This window comes from Lepus europaeus, chromosome 10, assembly GCF_033115175.1.
Source record: "Lepus europaeus isolate LE1 chromosome 10, mLepTim1.pri, whole genome shotgun sequence".
In the NCBI taxonomy this organism is placed as follows: domain Eukaryota; kingdom Metazoa; phylum Chordata; class Mammalia; order Lagomorpha; family Leporidae; genus Lepus; species Lepus europaeus.
The window spans coordinates 19,445,072-19,465,378 of NC_084836.1; the positions used below are offsets into that span (position 1 = coordinate 19,445,072).

General features: G+C 40.7%; 1 protein-coding gene across 1 annotated transcript in view; it reads right to left on the reverse strand.

The window, feature by feature from the left end:
* UTP20 (UTP20 small subunit processome component) overlaps positions 1 to 20,307 on the reverse strand; it is a 109,674-nt gene that overhangs the window by 70,905 nt on the left and 18,462 nt on the right. The window contains exons 14-21 of the mRNA XM_062203055.1: positions 20,209 to 20,297; positions 18,869 to 18,974; positions 14,361 to 14,511; positions 12,625 to 12,687; positions 11,130 to 11,288; positions 7,242 to 7,318; positions 5,822 to 5,901; positions 5,342 to 5,585 (exon numbers count right to left, since the gene is read on the reverse strand). Coding sequence (XP_062059039.1) covers positions 5,342 to 5,585; positions 5,822 to 5,901; positions 7,242 to 7,318; positions 11,130 to 11,288; positions 12,625 to 12,687; positions 14,361 to 14,511; positions 18,869 to 18,974; positions 20,209 to 20,297 — 969 coding nt within the window. The remainder of the gene's footprint in view (positions 1 to 5,341; positions 5,586 to 5,821; positions 5,902 to 7,241; positions 7,319 to 11,129; positions 11,289 to 12,624; positions 12,688 to 14,360; positions 14,512 to 18,868; positions 18,975 to 20,208; positions 20,298 to 20,307) is intronic.

The following is a 20,307-nucleotide window of genomic DNA, read 5'->3' on the forward strand; positions in this document are numbered from 1 at the left end:
TTCTCTTTTCTGTAACTCTACCTCTCAAATAAATAAATAAAAATCTTAGAAAATAAGAAGACTCTGATGGGGCAAGAAGGAATTGCTAAAAAAAAAAAAAAAAAAGAATTTAAAATGTCAAAATGTCTATTTTGGATTGAGCCAAAATTAACCTCCCTATGTTTGGAATCACAATTCCAGATGAAAGGACTTAAAGGGGGAATTACACTAAGTGGCTAAAGTATAGTGTTAGTACTATACTGTCACTTTCCACCAGATATACTCTACATTGTCGATGTTCATTCAAAAATAGCATCACAACAGAATTCAGCCCTCCAGCTATGTTCTGATAAAATAAATAGAATGATAAACTCTACAGCTATTGGGAGCAACCACAACACAATGCAGATTCACATGTAAAGGCAAAGATAATCTGTAAACTTTTATTTTATCTTCCCAAAACTAAGCTTCAGTAGTTGGTATTCATATTTGTTCTAGTTAAATTCCACCTCTTTAACTTGTTCTTACTAATTCCAATCACTCTTGTAGTTAATGAATATTATCTCAAAGTCAGTCATTCAGTACCTTCTGTCACTTTCATTCATTTATCAAAATGATATTTTGCTGTGTTTGTACACAGGTACTGGGCTGGAGAGGTTAGGAAACTGATCAGATGGGCTTTCAATTCTTTACTAAAAATACACTGATGAAGTAACATGTCTGACAATGGCACCCTACCAGTGCTCCTAAAAGAAATGCCAGGTTAACCCAGATTAACCTCCAGATTAACACACTAAACTACAACTTGAGGGTCAGAACATGATCATTCTTCATATTCTCATTTAGCAAAATCTAGCACTTAAAAGTAAAATGGATGACTGTATGAGATGAGCAAAGTTGCTATGTCAGTTATAGACTGCACCATCATCCACTCAAAAACAAATCAACCTTCAATTAACCATATACTATGCATTTTTAACCTCTCTCTCCATGCATGGCATGTTCACTTGCTCATTACATGAGATCATTCACACAAAGCATTTCTAACAGTGCAGAGTACACAGTAAGTTCTCATTAAGTGTCACCTATTATTGGGACATCCTTGCCACTGTTAGTCATTCATTCCTGCTCCAGTTTAGTTATTCTCAGACAATACTTCCAGGGATTCAAATCAGTTCTACTATCAAACAGACTGAAACATATTACTAGCCAAAAAAATCAAAATAAAAACTCAAGATATATTTCAAAGTCAGCATTAAAGGTGATATTTGGATTTTCCATTAGTTTAGAACATCTTCCTCAAAAGTATTAGTTTTAGGTAATCAGTGCCAACTAGTGTTCATTTAAATATTTTTAATTTTTATTTTCTAAGTCTTCCTAAACTCAAGAAACCCACTTCCTGTTGCAGGTCTTCTTTCCACCTCCATCCCCACAGCACATTGTACTGTTTAGAGTAAGGCCTTTATCCTTAAGCTAAGGAGTAATCTATCTCTTCAGGAAAAACTTGGAACATTAACAAGGTGAAGCTTCATATCCTATAACACCTTTAATACCAGCTTGCATATGCGTATCTCCTTGCAATTCCAAAGAACAACTGGTAAACTTTTTATATGACCTTCAAATCAAGGGAAAAGCGGCTAAATACCACTGTTCTCACTCCAGAAACAAATTTATACCTAAATAATTATGTGAAAAAGAGAAAATCATTACTCTTCTGCTACCATTTCCATTGACCTATTACATCTTTGCTTGTAACCTCTGCCAGAATGAATTATTCATGCAAAATCTTTCCTTCCTCCCTTCTTCCTTCCCTCCCTCCTTCCCTCCCTTCCTTCCAATTTATTTATTTATTTGAAAGCCAGACTTACTGGGAAAGAGAGACAGAGAGAGATCTTCCATCTGCTAGGTCACCTCTCAAATGGCTGCAATGGCTAGGGCTGAGCTACGTCACAGTCAGGTGCCTGGAACTCCATCCAGGTCTACCACATGGACGGCAGGGGCCCAAACATTTGGGCCATCTTACACTGTTTTCCTAGGCACAATAGCATGGAACTGGATTGGAGTGGAGCAGACAGGACTCGAACCATGCCCATATGAGATGCCAGGACTGGAAGCAGCAGCTTAGTCCCACTATGCCACGATGCCAGCCCTGTAAAACCTTTTCACTTATACACTTGATTCTAACTCTGCTTATATTTTCAAAGGCATGAGTCTAGTAATTTTGTCCTCTTTGCATCACCAATTTCCACCTCTCTTCTGGATCATTTTCACCTACATCACATGCTGTTTAAATCTTAAATTAAAAGCATGGGGCCGGCGCTGTGGCGCAGCGGGTTAACACTCTGGCCTGAAGTACCAGCATCCCATATGGGCATTGGTTCTAGTCCCGGCTGCTCCTCTTCCAATCCAGCTCTCTGCTATAGTCTGGGAAAGCAGAAGATGGCCCAAGTCCGCAACGCACTGGCCATAGTGGCCACTTGGGGGGTGAACCAACGGAAAAAGGAAGACCTTTCTCTCTGTCTCTCTCACTGTCTAACTCTGCCTGTCAAAAAAATAAATAAATAAATAAATAAAAGCCTAATAACAAAAGCTCCCATTCTGTACCCATATTTCCTTCCATCTACTACTCTACATCTGCTTATTTTTTTTTACAAGAACTGTCCACATTTATTGTTTTTTATTTTTTCCTCTCTATTTTCTCCTGAGCTGATTTTAACAAACCTTTTCATCTCTACTAGATTAACCAAAACATTTTTTAAGATCACCTCCATGTGGTCACCTCCAATGCCAATGGTTAGTTCTTATTCCTCATCTCACTGGCTTTCCAGAAATATCTGATTTAATTGATACTCCTTTACTAAACTGAACTTTTCACTTTGCTTCCAGGGTACCAAGTGGTCTTGGTTCTTCTATCCCTCTTTGCTGGTTTCCTTTGCCTGATCCTTGTCTAATGACCTCTCAATACCATGTCGGACTTGGAAGTCCTGTCTCTATATTTATACCCTAGGTGATGTCATTCCTTGCCAGACGATTTTAAACACCATCCATGTATTGATGATTCCCAATTTATTGTCTCCAGAGCAAACCTTTTCCTTGAATTTCAAAATTCTAAATTCAATGGCTACTTGACATCTCTAGTTATATACCTATTCAGTATCCCAAACTTAACACATATGCAAATGAATTCTTGGGGCTGGGCTTGTGGTGTAGTGGGTAAAGTTGCCTTCTGCAATGCTGGCATCCCATATGGGAACTGGATTGAGTCCCGGCTGCTCCACTTCTAATCCAGCTCCCTGCTAATGGCCTGGAAAAGCAGCAGAAGATGGCCCAAGTACTTGGGCCTCTGCCCCTGACACAGGAGACCTCCAAGAAGCTCCCAGCTCCTGGCTTTGGCCTAGTCCAGTCCCAGTCGTTGCAGCCATCTGGGGAGTGAATCAACAGATGGAAGATCTGCCTCCCTCCCTCTCTGTAATTTTGACTTTCAAATAAATAAAAAAAAAAAAAAAAAAAAAAAAAGAAAGAATTGTTGATTCTCCCCCACAAACCTGCATTTCCTGCATTCCTCCTAATCTCAGTAAATGCTAACTCTCTACTTCTAGATGCTCAAGGCAAAACCTTAAGAAACATCCTTGATTTTACCCCTTACGTGCCCTCCCTCCCTTATTTCCATACCACCACGCACACCTAATCTTGAATCTGACATGCTTGCAAATTTCATAGGCTGATTCAGTTGCAATCCTTCAAAACTGTATCTTACTGAATTGAAATCCTTAAAAAAAAAAAAAAAAAAAAAAAAAAACCATCTTCACTGTTATCACTTTGGTTTAGTCACCATCATTTCTTGCTTTTTTGTCTGCCGATCTTGCAATCTCATCTGACTGGTCTCTCTATACTCATCACTGCCATTCTCAGTATATTCTCAACACAGCAGCCAGAAACATCCTTAAGAAGACTTAGGTCATTTCATCCTTTTGCTCAAATTTCCCAATGGCTTCTCACTTCACCAAGGTTCTTAACATAATAGCCACATTTGGTCTCTTGTTAACTTTTTGCTCATCTCCATTAATTTCCTCCCTGGATCAGTCTGCTTTAGCCACACAGATGTCCCTGCTGCTCCTTCAACAAGCCAAGCACATTGTGGTTCATGGCCCACTAAACCTAATCCCTAGAGTACTTTCCACATGATGAAATTGTCACGGAAAGACACACTTTCTACTGACTGCTTTGTACTGCTCTGCACAACACACTGCTTGTCTTTCGAGTTTAAAGCTATCAGACTTTCACACATCAAATCCAGTCAAAACAAAACAATGTTCCAGAAAGCTTTCCCTATTCTTTGCCAGCACATTCCTTAGCATCATGGGTGGGGTGGCATCAAGAAGTTCAGAACAGCAGGTTGGTTCAAAGTAAAATACCTTCAAGCTCTGAACAGGCAATAAAACAACAAACAACAGGACAGGAAACAGCAAGGCCTTTGTACTGATCAGCCTCAATTTGGCCCTCGTTATCTTATAAACTGTTAATTTCTTATTAATACTTATTAACATTAATACCTTAATACTTATTAATTAATTTCTTATTAATAATGTGGGCTAAAATAAGTGGTGACCAAAACTGGTTTGTTATTGACAAAGCCAACGCTTAATAGATATGCAATGTTTTGAAAAAACTGGAGCCAGCAATGTGGAACAGTGGGTTAAGACACTGCTTATGGCACCAGCAACCCCCATGGAAGCAACAGTTTGAGCCCTAGCTGCTCTACTTCTGAGATAGCGCCCTTTTAATGATGCTGGGATGGCAGCAGGGGATGGCCCACGTGTGTGACCTGGATGGAGCTCTGACTTGGACCTGGCCCAGCCCTGGTTATTGAAGTTATCTATAACCAGTGGATAGAAACTGTTTCTCTCTTTGCCTGTCATTGTGCCTTTAAAATAAATAAAAATAAAATAAATCTTTATTTTTTTTTAAAGACCTATTTACTTATTTGAAAGGCAGAGTTAAAGAGAGACAGAGGCAGAGAGAGGTCATCCATCTGCTGGTTCACTCCTCAAATGGCCACAACGGCCTGAGCTGGGCCAATGCAAAGCCAGGAGCCTGGAGCTTCTCCCAGGTCTTGCACATGGGTGCAGGGGCCCCTAGGACTTGGGCCATCTTCTACTGCTATCCCAGGCCATAGCCAAGAGCTGGACTGGAAGAGGAGCAGCCAGGATTCGAACTGGCGCCCATATGAGTAGCTGGCACTGCAGGCGGCAGCTTTACCTGCTATGCTACAGTAAAATAAATTAAAAAAAAAGACAGATGTATAAAGAACTCAACCAATTTTAGAGGTTCATACTTCTTATCTTATCAAGAGAACACTTACTTGATAAATCTCAAGAAAAGTGGAGAGAGTTCCCTGGACCGTGGCTCTACTCTCTCTGGGAATTTTGCTAGAGCTCGCCAGAGCAAAAACCGGAAGTTGGTATGGTCTAGTCTTTCCCAACAATCTGTTTTTAATGCTAACTGTGCATGATAAAGAGCTCCAACATCCCCTTCCTGGGTCTGCTCCCAACTTTCATCTCCAATGGACTTCTCCTCATCTGTTAGATCATTCTGTAGTTCTTTCTCTGCAAGAGAAACAAGTCATAACCACTAGAGAAATATTAACTTCTGTCCCATATTTCTAATTCAAGAGAAGAGATTTCCATCTCTGATATATAAGGAAAGAATAACACATATCCAAAGGTTATAAAAAATAATACATGCCTCATTTCTGTTTCTAATTTCATGTGCGATTAAGCAGCAAAAATTAAATACTTACACAAACACCTTTCTTCCCAGCCCCTCATGCCCCCTTACATACCAGCATGTGTAGCTGCTTTTTCTAGATGCTCATAGTAGACTTTCCAAAATTGTTTATTTTCCATTTCATGTGCATGAGAACTGAGAGAAAAAGATCACAAAACAAAGCACATAATTTGATTCTTATTTTGCGACCTCTCACAAGAAAAAAATTAAATAGATACAACAAAAATGCTAATTAGTTTATCCTTTAATTTGAGGGTGTAGGCAATTTTTGCATTTCTATTTTTCAAAATGCCTGCACTGCAAAAACTATTTTTATAGTCGTAAAAATTTTCAATAGCTCTCTTTGAAAAGAATATTTTTAAAGGCACAGTATTGGAAATAGGGCATTAGGGAATAAAAGCATCTGCCTGGAGAGAAAAGTCAGACTATTCAAAGCTAATTTAAAAATGTTGGTTTTCCTTCCACCAAATTAAAATGTACTTATTAACACAAAAGCAAAATAATCATTCATTAGCTATATGAAATACTTTTCAGAACTTAATGAGGGCGTATTAGATGAATAATGTAAACTGTTTATAAAGCTGATATCCTAAGTGAATTTTTTATATTCTGTCATTAATTTCCAAATATGCATAAACTTCACACAAGACATGACCTATGTATCTTGTATTTCATACATGGAAAAACAATTTCTGAATAGAAAGATGTGCTCAACAGGAAGATAACACAACCACGATGGAGAACCATTAAATAGATTCATAACTGAAGAATTTTTGATACTGGGCTATTGGTAACAAGCACAGCAGAGTCTCCCTGTCTTCTCAAAGCACAATAAAAGGCAGACCAAATTGGTAAGGGATTCGGTTTTTATCTTTTTAAATTCTTAAAATTCATTTGAGAGGCTGAGAGACTGAGACAGATGGGACACTCATCTGCTAGTTCACTTCCCAAATGTGCACGTCAGCCAGAGCTGGGGCAGGTGGGAACCAAGAGCCTGGAACTCCATCTATGTCTCCCATATGGCGGCAGTAACTCAAGTACTTGAGCTATCACCTGCTGCCCCCGGGGTACGCATTAGCAGGAAGCTGGAATTGGGAGCCTGCTCCAATATATGTATTTCCTATGTGAACTTCAGGGTTCTTTTTCAGAGCTGAAAGATTTTAGATATTAGATGGCACCAGTTTTGAAAAATTCTTAATTTTTCATTTAAAATATGGTTCAATGACTCAATATAAGTAAAAGTACAATTTTTATAACTTTCTTACTGTAAAAAATATCAACTGCAAAAATCTTCAATGTATAAGTATGATATAAATTAAAAAGCAAAAGTACTGTAAAGTTATTTTAATGCATACAAAAATATACATAAACTGCTCATACCCATTCACTTAAATCACAACTTGGAGTATAACTCTGGCCCCATCATTCTGCAGTAGTTAATGGGTAATAACTTCATCCATTTATCTCATGCTCACCTTATGAGTTCAATAACAGGATCCCACAGTGCACTGAAGTTAATATATAACATGCCTAGTAAATAACGAAGTGGCACCTGCAATCACAGGAGACTAGTTTAGTGAATGGGTCATGAGCTACAGAAAAAGGCAGAACAGAAGGACTGAAATGCAAACATCCCCACCAACGATCTGAAGTTCAGAAAGAAGCTGTGCTGTAATAAAACAAGTATCAATACCAGTCCAGAATTCAGTGTATAATAATCAATTTTTCTCCTTTCCCCAAGATGTTACTTATATCTGGGTCTCCGAAGTGGGCCACCATCTGTTGTCTCCCAGGGTGCTCATCAACAAGTGGCTAGAATTTGGAGCAGACCTAGGACTCGAACCCAGGCTCTATGATATGGGGTGTAGGCATCCCAAGCAGCATTTCAATAATTGCACTAAATGCATTTCAATAGTTTACTAAACCTCTTTGTACCTCAGTTCTCATCTCTGTAAAATGAACATAGTAACAGCACTTGCCCCCTATGACAACTATGCAGATGAAATATGTTAAGCACATAAAGCCCTGAGAGTGGTGCCTGGCACATATAACAAGTGCTCCATAAGGGCCTGAAGCGAGTCTCCAAACAGAATCCCCAGCGACTCTTGTACTGTGGCTCTGTGCTAAATAGACAGTAGCAATCAGATGCTTGCTAGGGAGATAGTTCCCTCACAGCACAGCACTGTTTAAGAATAGAAATTAATTTTCAGATAATGAATAGCTACTTTTTCTTAGTTCCTCAATCCCCAATGAGAAACCAAAACAACAGAACTAGATTTCTGGGCACTTTCCTTTGGCAGGCTCCATTTTTCTGTCCCCAAAGAATAAGCAGAAAGTTGGTCATTAAACCAGGAAGTTAAAATGAAGTATATTTCAACAGATTTCCTATTAGCAAAGTTCACAATGGCTTAGCCAAGGAATCTCAACCCAGTTTGTTGACTCAGATAGCCTTTGAATTTCTCCTTACAATTCAAAGTGTTCCAGAAGCTCACTTTTCATCCATGTGTTTGAGTAATAGTATTTCAAACAAAAGGAAAAGGGGGAATGATAATAAAGACTGAATATCCCACTCTTCCTTTAATCAACTACTTATCTCATCACCTTTCTTTACTGATCTAGAAGCTGACATCAGAAGCACTAGACAAGGCCTATGTCAGTTTTGTCCCTTGTAAAACCAGCACCTCACATAACCCTTGCTACTTCAGAAGTGCTATAAATAAAACATAACAAACAACTGAAAGAATGAATGGCATCTTGTCCCAAGAATGGCAAATCTAGGCAGAAGAAGTGCAGATATTGAAGACAAAGGCTCAGGTTGATAATTATGTGGCTTATAAATCTAAATAAATCCAGACTCTGGGATGTGACTTTGGCCAGTCTTGAGCTTTAGTTATCTCATCACCACCCCCACCCCCCTACCCCCGCTGCAGCTGCCATCCAGACATATAGAGCTGCTTGCATCCCTGAATAAACCTGTTATTTGACATCATTTGCGCCTCTCTTGCGCCACCTGGTTGAAACACACTTCCTACTTGAGTTTCTGGAGATGTAATCCATTGACAGGACAACGCTTTAGAGTGATTTTCTCAGTGAAGACTCTGGACTATACCCCACTATGCTTTACTGGTTACATGTCTGTGAGTCCCTAGTAGGCTTTATGTCTCTTTAAGGTAGGTTTATGTACTCAATTGTTTTTGTATCCCTAAAGCCCAATTTGATGACCAAAACATAGCAAATGCTTACTAAGTGTAAATGTATAACAGAATACTGAGTAGGAAATCCGTTAAGTATTTTGTAAATACAGATCACAGGCTGGTCCTTCCTGAATATTCTTATGCTATGGTATGTTTTCTAGTCCTTTTTGGTGCTGAGACTCTAGCCTTTTTAAAAGTAGGGGCTGGGCTTTTGCATCATGAGAACCCAGTTATTGGTGGTCAATACTTACGTTAGATAAAAGGTTAATTTTAATAATCATAATAGCTAGGGCCACGGCTGTGGTATATAGTAGGCTAAGACTCCGCCTGCAGCGCTGGCATCCCAGAGGAGTGCCAGGTTATGTCCCAGCTGTTCCTCTTCCAATCCAGCTCTCTGCTATGTTGCTGGGAAAGCAGCAACAAATGGCCCAAGTCTTTGGGTCCCTGCACCTGCATGGGAGACCTGAAAGAAGCTCCTGGCTCTGGATCTGCCTAGCTCTGGCTGTTGGGGTCATTTGGGGAGTAAACAAGCAGATAGCAGACCTTTCTCCTGGTCTCTCCCTCTCTCTTTCTGTAACTCTACCTCTCAAATAAATAAATAAAATCGTCAGTCCTGCTTTATCTAATACATTTCCACAGCCTACCCCCAGACTAAAATCATTTACATTCTAAAAGCTTTAAAACTTTTTCCTTTCTCAACTTTTCTTTGAGCAGTAGAGTCAAAAGACACAGAAAAAGCACATGAGCTCTCCCATCCACTGATTCACTCCCCCAGATGCCTGCAATGGCTATACTGAGCCAGAGCTGGAACCTGGAGCTGAGAACTCAATTCACACCTCCCATGTGGGTGGCAGGGACCCAACTACTTAGGCTATCATTGATGCCTCCTAAGGTCTGTATCGGCAGGAAGCTGGAACTAGAAATAAAATCCAGGCATTCCAATGTGGGATGCAGGCATCTTTTTATTTTATATTATTTTAAAGATTTATCTATTTGAGAGGCAGAGTTACAGACAGAGAGGATGAGATAAAGAGAAAGGTCTTCCATCTGCAGGTTCACTCCCCAAATGGCCACAACAGCTAGAGCTTGGCTGTTCTGAAACCAGGATTCAGGAGCTTCTTCCAGGTCTCCCGCATGAGTAGCAGGGACCCAAGGACTTGGGCCATCTTATATTGCTTTCCCAGGCGATTAGCAGGGAGCTGGAGCAGAATCAGAGCAGCCAGGACTCGAACTGGTGCCTATATGGGATGCTGGCACCTACTACTACACCATAGCACCAGCCCCAAAGAATGCAAGCATCTTAACCACTAGGTTAAACACTTATTTATTTATTTTTTTTTTCTTTTTAAAATGGAATCTGCATTTTCAAAGCACTGTCTCTAAAACCAGTTTAAAAGTTTTTTGTGATAAGGGTTAACTTGCAAACTTATCTAATTCATTACCGTTTAAGAGGCTAATAAAGCTCAAGAAGCTCTAGAAATGAAGTGTTACATCTTTTTTTGTTTGTTTGTTTGTTTTTTGACAGGCAGAGTGGACAGTGAGAGAGAGACAGAGAGAAAGGTCTTCCTTTTGCTGTTGGTTCACCCTCCAATGGCCGGCGCACCACGCTGATCCGAAGCCAGGAGCCAGGTGCTTCTCCTGGTCTCCCATGGGGTGCAGGGCCCAAGCACTTGGGCCATCCTCCACTGCACTCCCTGGCCACAGCAGAGAGCTGGCCTGGAAGAGGGGCAACCGGGACAGAATCCGGCGCCCCGACTGGGACTAGAACCTGGTGTGCCAGTGCTGCACGCGGAGGATTTGCCTATTGAGCCGCGGCGCCGGTGAAGTCTTACATCTTAAAATGCTCCAATGCAACATGCTGTAATCAATAAGATAGTCCAGAGAGACCCTACCTAAGTGAAACAAACCACTCAAGTATCCACTTCTCTGTTGTACCAGGAAAAGCAAGAATAAAACCGAATGAGGACTGGCTATAACTGCTTCACACCTACACATACTTACAAGAGAACTACATCATTTCCACTATTTAAAAGGCTGGCAGAGCTGTCTGACTCAAAACATCTAAGAGACTGGGGAACTACCTCTTTTATTTTTTTGGTGACTACTTAAAATGCTTCCACAAACAGGATTTGAAATATAAATTAACAAGAACACAGGATCCTTTTTCACCTCCTGCAATGGTCCATCAGGGACTGCGGTCTGCACCACATCATGTCTCAGTTTTCTTAGATGAAGAAGCTTCTCCCGGTAGTCATTCACCGTTGCTGGCACAAGTTCAGCCTGGCGGAGTATAGCAAAGGCAGACTGCCGCTCTGAGAGCCCATCGTCCTGAACGGTGAGGGAAACCCAGAACATAGGTTACGGTTTTGATTTTCCAAAGAGAACACATAATGTGACCAAAGGTCTAAAAAGAGAAAAAAAATCAGATTATGTTAATGTTTTAAATTAAATAAGCTACACATTTCTCATTTGTTTTTCTAAGCGATTCCTTTTTTTCTTCATACCACTTACTTTTTGGAAGATATTCAGGCATAAAAGTGATATACAACTGACAAATAGAAAACAGGAAAGTTGCTCTCAAAATGACTCAAAAACTGCTTGGCAACATGCATTAACATCCATTGAAATAAAGAAAGTGAATATATACATATGGGTAAGTCAAAAGTTTGTGGGAAATCAAATTAAAAGTTGTTCATTTTGGTGCAAAAAAAATTTTTTTAAAGATTTATTTATTTGAAAGGCAGAGTTTCACAGAGCGAGGAGGAGAGGCAGAGAGAGACAGAGAGGGAGAGGTCTTCCATCCAATGGTTCACTCCCCAATTGGCTGCAACCGCAGGAGCTGCGCCAATCCGAGGCCAGGAGCCAGGAGCCTCTTCCGGGGCTCCCATGTGGGTGCAGGAGCCCAAAGACTTGGGCCATCTTCTACTGCTGTCCCAGGCCACAGCAGAAAGCTGGATTGGAAGTAGAGTAGCCGGGCTTGAACCGGCGCCCATATGGGATGCTGGCGCTTCAGGCCAGGGCGTCAACCCACTGCATCACAGCGCCAGCCCCCAAAGAATTTTTTGGAAATACAAATATATGAGGGATCATCAGAAGGTTCATGGAAAAACACACATGAAAAAACTGCACGGATTTCAAAAATTCTTGCACCAAAATAAACTTACCTTTCAATTCTATCTTCCCATAAGCTTCTTGAAATACCCTCTAACTTTCACTACACAATTTTACTTCTAGTAATTTACAGGATGGGAATATTTCCCTACACGAAAATAATCTGTATGGCAGTGTTATTAGCACCTACTAATATTTTACTACAATGCTGTCTGAAATGCTGAAAATCTATAAAAACTCACCTAATTATCCATCAACAGGGAATTGGCTAAGATATCTGGAACTGTGGAGTACTATTCCAACTTCAAAAGAAATGAGGGAAACCTGACATGACCCATTTAAATTACACATGTATATACAAAAAATATGAAAGAATATTCAACAATTAACTGGATTTTCACTGGTGGTCTTGTTAGCAGGTGGGAGTAAACATCACAAAATATAGCAGTTTTTATGACAATTATGTATAAAGTTAATCTTCTGCAGATATTTTGGACATCTAAAAATATTGTAGACTTATTTTTTTAAAAAACTATCCAAATATTTAAAATACCTCCTTCACTTCTGGAAGCCGAACATCAAAATGGTTTAGGATCCTTATTGTCAAAAGTCGAATCTAGAGAAAGTAAAAGACATGTTTCAAATTTTAATGTTGAATCACAGAAAGACACTGATATAGTCAGTGAGATAATAAATACAAGGTATTTCATAAAGTTCATGGAAAATGGAATTAAAAGACATTTATTTTGATGTATAAAATTTTGAAATCCATGCATGGTTTTTGAAATACACATTTTTCATGAATTTTTTCAAGATTTGCTGTATGCATGGATTCAATTTTATTCTGGTGACAAACTTTTTTTTTTTAAAGATTTATTTATTTATTTGAAAGTCAGAGTTACACAGAGAGAAGCAGAGAGAGAGAGAGAGACAGAGAGAGAGAGAGAGAGGTCTTCCATCTACTGGTTCACTCCCCACTTGGCCATAACAGCCAGAGCTGTACCGATCTGAAGCCAGGAGCCAGGAGTTTCCTCCAGGCCTCCTACAGGGGTACAGGTGTCCAAGGACTTGGGCCATCTTCCACTGTTTTCCCAGGTCATAGCAGAGAGCTGGATTGCAAGTGGAGCAGGCAGGACTTGAACCGGTGCCCATAAGGGATACCGGACTGCAGGTGGCAGGTTTACCTGCTATGCCTCAGTGCTGGCCCCAACAACTCTTTGAATTCCATTTTCTATTAACTTTCCAAAGTACTCTCCTACATGTGTACTCCACACCTTATTTCATATTTAACACCAACTAATACCTTAATCAAACAGTGCATGGAACAAAGAAAGACCAGCCTAGACTTAGAAGGTTGGCCATAACACGTAGTGTGTCCAAGCTAAGGTTGAGTGTTCCTTTTCTGAAATGCTTGAGTACAAAAGTATTTCAGATTTTGGAGTTTCCTGGACTTTCCAATATTTGTGCAGACTTTATTGGCTGAACATTCTTAATCAGAACTTAGAATCAGAGGCCAACACTGTGGCATGGTGGGTTGAGCCACAGCCTGAGGTGGTTCGAATCCCAGCTGTTCCACTTCCCATCCAGCTCCGCGATGGTATACCAGGGAAGGTGGTGGAGGATGGCCCAGGTTTCTGGCTTTGGCATGGCACAGCCCTGGCTGTTGCAGCAATTAGGAGAATGGGCCAACAGATGGAGGGTCTCTGTATCCGTCTCTCCTTCTCTCTGTAACTCTGATTTCCAAATAAATAAATAAAACCAAACCAAATCAACCAAACAAAAAAATCCTCAGATTCAAATATCTCCAAACTCAGAAACTTTTGAGTTACTGCTCAAAGAATTTTGATTTTGGAGTATTTCAGATTTCGGATCATGGATGCACAACTGTATGGCACTATGTACATCTCTGTATTAAAGACAAAGAATCTGATTAACCTTACCATTCAAGAGAAACTGGCCATTTTTGTTCCTAAGTATTGTATTCCAGTACTTCTGTATACCTGAGAGCAGCAGAATCACCTAGAGGACTTGTCAAAAGAAATGTAGATTTTTCAGTTTCACCCAAATTCTACTGAATCAGAATATCTGTGGGTAGGGATTTGGAATTTGTATTTTTATTCACCTCCCTAAATAATCCTGCTGCAATCAGTTTGTAAGCAGTGTTCAGGAATCACTGCTTTAAACAGAAATCATCCCACAGCAGCATTTTCTAATTAATGCCAACACACACTGGTAATACAAATAGAAACAGAAGCAGGAGACTAAGATCACACCACAAAACAGCATTACCTTGGATACACCTGTTGAAATGTTTGCTTGCAACTTGGGAAATAGTTCCATTAAATTTTCTTCTGAAAGTGGCCCCTTGCAGCCACATAAGGAGAGTCTCTGATAATAGAGATCAGCCAACAGCAACACAGATGGCTCCGAAGGAAACATTCTGCAATAAGACATTTGTTAGACTCAAACTGTACCATACACCAAAAATACTTAGATAACAGAACCGTTGGAAAATTATCACTGATGAAAAAAAGCATAAAAGGTAACACACAGAGACAGGCATTGCTTCAAGTGGTGAAGACACCACCTGAAATGCCCACATCCCATATCAGAGTGCTAGTTCAAGCACTGGCTACTCTGCTTCTCGTCTAGCTTCCTGCTGATTTGTACACTGAGAGGCAACAGGTGGTGGGTCATGTACTTCGGTCCCTGCTACCCACAAGGTAGACATGGATGCAGTTCCCATTTCCAGGCTTCAGCTGGCTCAGCCCTGGCTATTTTAGGCATATGATGATTGAACCACTGGATGGAAGACCTTTCTCCCTCTCTCTGTCTGTCACTCTGCCTTTCAAATAAACAATTAAAAAAAAAAAAAAAAAAAGCAACACATAGGGGCCAGTGTTGTGGCACAGCGAGTTAAAGCCCCAGCCTGCAGAGCCAGCATTCCAAATGGGCGCTGGTTTGTGTCCCAGATGCTCCACTTCCAATCCAGCTCTCTGCTATGGCCTGGGACAGTAGTACAATATGGCCCACGTGCTTTGGCCTCTGCACCATGTGAGATTCCTGGAAGAAGCTCCTGGCTCCTGGTTTTGGATCAGCTCAGTGCTGGCTGTTGCAGCCATTTGGGGAGTGAACCAGCAGATGGAAGACCTCTCTCTGGCTCTATCTCTATCTGTGACTCTGCCTTTCAAATAAATAAAATAAATCTTAAAAGAAAAAAAAAAAAAGACAATACATAGAAGTTTTACACATAGACATTTGGCATCATTTCACAGATGAGGAATCCAAGGCCTAGTAACAGTGAGTGGTATGCTCAAGGACATAGGTGGGTGGAGGCACAGTAGGACTAGAATATGCTATTTTGACTACAAATCCAAGGCTACACACAGCTGTAAATGACAGTCACAAGTGTTTGCCACAGGCTGGGCACTGAGTCAATGAGGAAAGCAATACTGAGGAGTGGTCTGGCATCTAACCTCTGGGCTCAGGCAGCCCAGGTCTGAACCCAGCCCCATCACTTATCAGTGGCACGACCACAGCAAGCTGCTTACCTTCCATGCACCATCTTCCTACAACAAGTATAGGGAATTTCAAGACTTCATAGGAAATGGAAGTAAAAGATGTTTGTAATGTTGCAAACACATTTTGAAATCATGTATACAAGGCGGTGTTCAAAATGATAATGAAAAACATATTAGGAAGACACTATGGGTTTCAAAAATGTTTTGCATCAAATAAACTTATCTTTCACTCCATTTTTTAGGAACATTTTAAAATACCTTCATATTTACTGAGTGTCTACCATGTGCCACTGACTTTGCAGATACTGTGGACACAGCAGTGAACAAAAGACGAAGTCCTATCTTCCTTGAACTTACATTCTAGTAGAAGATAGTTAATTAATTAATTGAGTAGGCCAGTGATGAGTGGTGTGGAGAAGAGAGAGAGGCTGGTGTGCAGGACGGGTAGGAATGGGAGAGGCAGTTTGATGCAGGGTAGTCATGGAAAGCAGAGACTGAGGAGGTAACAACTGAGCTAAAAGGACATGTGGAAGAAAGCATTCTAGGTAGAGGGAACAGTGAAGCCAAGTCCCAGACTGAGGGGTGCTCATCCTTGGAAACACCAAGTAGTCAGTCTGGCTGGAGCTGCATTAACAAGGAAGAGTGGCTGAACATGGCCCAAGGAGCCAAGTGAGGTCACACAGAGCCCCGAGGAGCAGGAAGGTCTGATGAGATACTGCAAGAACACGGTTTCCCAACAGCGGCTCTGGAGAACTCTGTTGTGCACTGTGGTTTACTGAACAACACTGCTGGCCTCAACCCACTAAATGCCAGGAGCAGTCCTCTTGTCCCTCCCAGTTGTGGCAACCAAAACTGTCCTCTACAAATGCCCTCAGCTGAGAAACACTGTACTAAAGGGTGCTGGCAATGGAGTGACACCATCTGTGCGACACTTGAAAGAATCATTCTGGTTGCTGGGTACAGAATAGAGAGCAGCAGCGCAAGGGTAGCAGCAATGATGTCATTAGGAGGCTGGGACAATAACCCAGAGACGGCAGCTTCGGCCAGGGTTCTGTTTTGAAGCTTTGCTTCTTTCATCTGTAGTAACAGTACCTATACATCAAGGAGTTGTTGTGAGGATAAAATTAAACAATGTATGTGAAGGACTCAGAACAGTGACTGGCACAAAATAAGCCACAGCAAATATAATTTATTAATACTACATGAATTGTGTTCTTTAATCACCTTTTTTTTTAAAAACTATCCTCTTTAACAATAATACAGTTGAGGCTAACTAACTCACTCAAGGCTGCAAGAGTATAAAGAGTTAGAAAGCAGTGAAGATGAGACTGAACCCAGGCTGGCTGGCTGTGAAAGTGAGATGCACCACCAGCAAACCAGGACAGCACCATGTTTGGAGTCCTGCATCTACACTGGGAGCTTACACCCCAACCCTCAAAAACTGTCCCACTCCTGTTCGGAGACTTTTGGACCTCTGAGGGTAAGTGTCACTCGTAGGTCTCCAGGGGACATGCTATGTGTACATTTTGTTCAAATCTCTAGAGTCACTGTCAATTGCTTGTACAAAAAACAAAAGTATGGGAAGTTTAACCAGACTGGTCAAGACAAAGGGGATACAAAATATGGTAAAAACCCTCCCTGAAGCAAGTTAATTCAAACCAATTCAATTAGCCACGGGGAAATGTCAACTTCATGCAGAGGCGGAAATATAATCTGTTTCACTGCATTAAGTCTCCTAATTGATCTCCTTTATTCTTCTCCAGCTTTTCTTGACTCAGAAGCCAGAGTGATGCAGTTTAGTCTCAGGTTATTCCCCTGCTAAAAATCCTCCTGTGGCCTCCCCTTTCACTCAGTCGAATATAGTGATCTAAAGGTCACTCAGTCTCCCACCCCCACCTCTATGTCCTCGTCTATCACTCTCTCTACCTGCTGGCTTCACTTGGCCACAATGGTCTCCTTGCTCCTCAAGCCAGGCACTCACCCCCGTCAGCATCCCCAACCCCCAGCTGTGCTCACTGCTTACTGCCTATTGCCTTCAGGCTTCTGCTCAAATGTCTTTTTGGTAAGGCCTAAGTAACTTAAAACCGCTACCGTGCCTAACCTCTAGACTCCTTTCCCCTGTCTCTGTTCTACACGTGGCATCTTCTAAAAAACTGCATATTTTACTTATTTATTCTGTTTAGTGTCTCTCTGTGCTAGAACATGAAGGCAGGGAATTTTGTCAGTTTCATCCACTATTTTTTCCAGTGCCTAAAAAAAGACCTGCTACATGAGAAAAGCAAATGACTTTTTTTAAAAAGATTTATTTTATTAAGTAAAATCCGATTTAAAATAAGTAAATCTGCTTTAAAAAGCACAGTAGTAAAATGAGCTACATTCCAGAAAAACCAAACTTCATCAAATTTTCAAAAGGCCTCACCTCTTTCTTAGAAAGGGTGAATTACTGGCTCCTCAATAATGGCTTTGTTAGGGCTGGTGCTGTGGCATAGCGGGTAAGGCCACCGCCTGCAGTGCTGACATCCCATATGGGTGCCGGTTCGAGTCTCGATTGCTGCACTTTCGATCCAGCTCTCTGCTATGGCCTGGAAAAGCAGTAGAAGATGGTCCAGCTCCTTGAGCCCCTGCACCCATATAGGAGACCTGGAGGAAGCTCCTGGCTTCAGATCGTTGCAGCTCCGGCCGCTGCGGCCAACTGGGGAGTGAACCAATGGAAGAAAGACCTCTCTCTCTCTGCCTCTCCTTCTCTCTGTGTGTAACTCTTACAAATAAATAAATAAATCTTTAAAAAAAAATAATGGCTTTGTGCCAAAGTCAAGGGCTAAACTTAAAACATCAAACAAACAAACCAAAAAGGAGTTGTTTCAGCATACAGAAAAAAGACTGCACACAAGTGTTTTTAAATGTAGCTCAGGACGAGCTGAGGCAGACTATGAAAGCAGTGGGAAGGTATGTGTTGGAATCACTGAAGAAGTCATGGAAGAACACTGAGTAATACTATGGCTGGGTATAATCAGAATTAGAAATCTTTTGTGCTTTACAACACTAATGTACACATACAAAAAAATACCCCTTTACAAATATGAAGCTGCCTTAAAGACTGTCAAAAATCATACTTAATTGTAATTGGGAAAATCTAAATCAATGTTAAATCTTACTATGTGAATGCAATCCAGGTATAAAATAGATCAAAGTGATCTTTATGTCCAAGACCTTACAAAAACAGAGGCTTTCACACTACGTTCATTATTAAGTCAAATAAAAGGCATGTTCACTTACAGCACTAAATTCTTCACACGTTCCACAGGAACCAAATGAAGTAGTTCAGAAGATTCTTCCAAACTTAGCAGAGTATTTACGGCTTGGCAAAGAACAAATAAGTTTCCTAAGCTCAGAAAAACAGAAAAAACCACATTACTTACTTCCTTGACGTAACAACTATCAAACATCCATTACCTAGCACTTGCTACTTACAGGAAGTTCTTAAAGCATCTTCTACAGAATTACATCTCAAATTCCAAATGTAACAGAAAGGAACAGCAAAGAGAACTTTCCAAGTCATATCTTACTTGCTTTAAGATATTAAAAAATATCTTTTCAGAAACAAATAATAATAATACATTATGTTTCACTAACCAAGATGAGGATGAAGTATAATGGTTTCACCCTCCAGCATTTCTAAAACTAGACATTTTTCAGTAGAACAAATTTTGTCTTTTCAAAAAAGCTTGGAAACTCTCTTTGTGTAAAACTCATATTGATTTCACTTCTCTAATTTATAAGTAGTCACACATCCAGTGGCTAGTTCTGACTAACAGAACTGTCAGCAATGGCAGAAATCCTGTGCTGATATGTAGCCACAATCCAATATGGCAACCACTAAGTCCCATGTAACCACTGAGAACCTGAGATGTGGAGAGTGTACATTACTGTCTACTTAGCATCTAACACAGAATGTAGCACATTAACATTTAAGTGAATGAATGACTATACTTTACACATGTATTGAAAAAAATACTGGAATGAAATAAAATGCTTGCTTTTCAATTGCTGCTCTCAGGCTACTGGGGTAGATGCAGGAGTATACGATAGGAAATGGTGTTTGGGGCACGGCAGTCTAATTCTGACTGGAAGAGGAGGCATGGAGGCCTTCCTACAGGTGTTGCTCTTGTGTTTTGAAAATTAGAACTCATTGAACAATAAAGACTTAGAAAGCTCTCTGGGCAGAGGGATCACATGTTCAAGGGCGGCCAGACAGTTTTAAAGAATGTGTCTAACTCAGGGTGAGCAAATGGAAATGCCTGCAGCATAAGGTGAATCCCATGAGTAGCGTGGGTGCGAGAGATGTGAAACAAGACATAGGCTGGGGCTTAACCGTGAATGATCTTCTACGCCCTGACATCCTTTTGATCTTCCTTATGTTCAAGGCACCTTGACCCGGTCACCACATTATGGGGTACCAGTGAAACCGTGCATCTCACCTTCTTTCTGTAATTATCACAGAGGAGGTCATGCCAGAACACAATGTTAGTATTATTCTTTGATATCCCATGTGTTTACAGTTAGTCTGGATGTGTCACAGAAGGAAGAAAAGAGAACAAATGGTGATTGTGACTGACCTTTTCCAAAGCTCCCTCTGTCAACAGTCGTGAACAGTGATTCTATGCAGCATGTGACCAGTGGTATCACCTTTTCTTTCTCAAGAGGTCTGTCCAAGA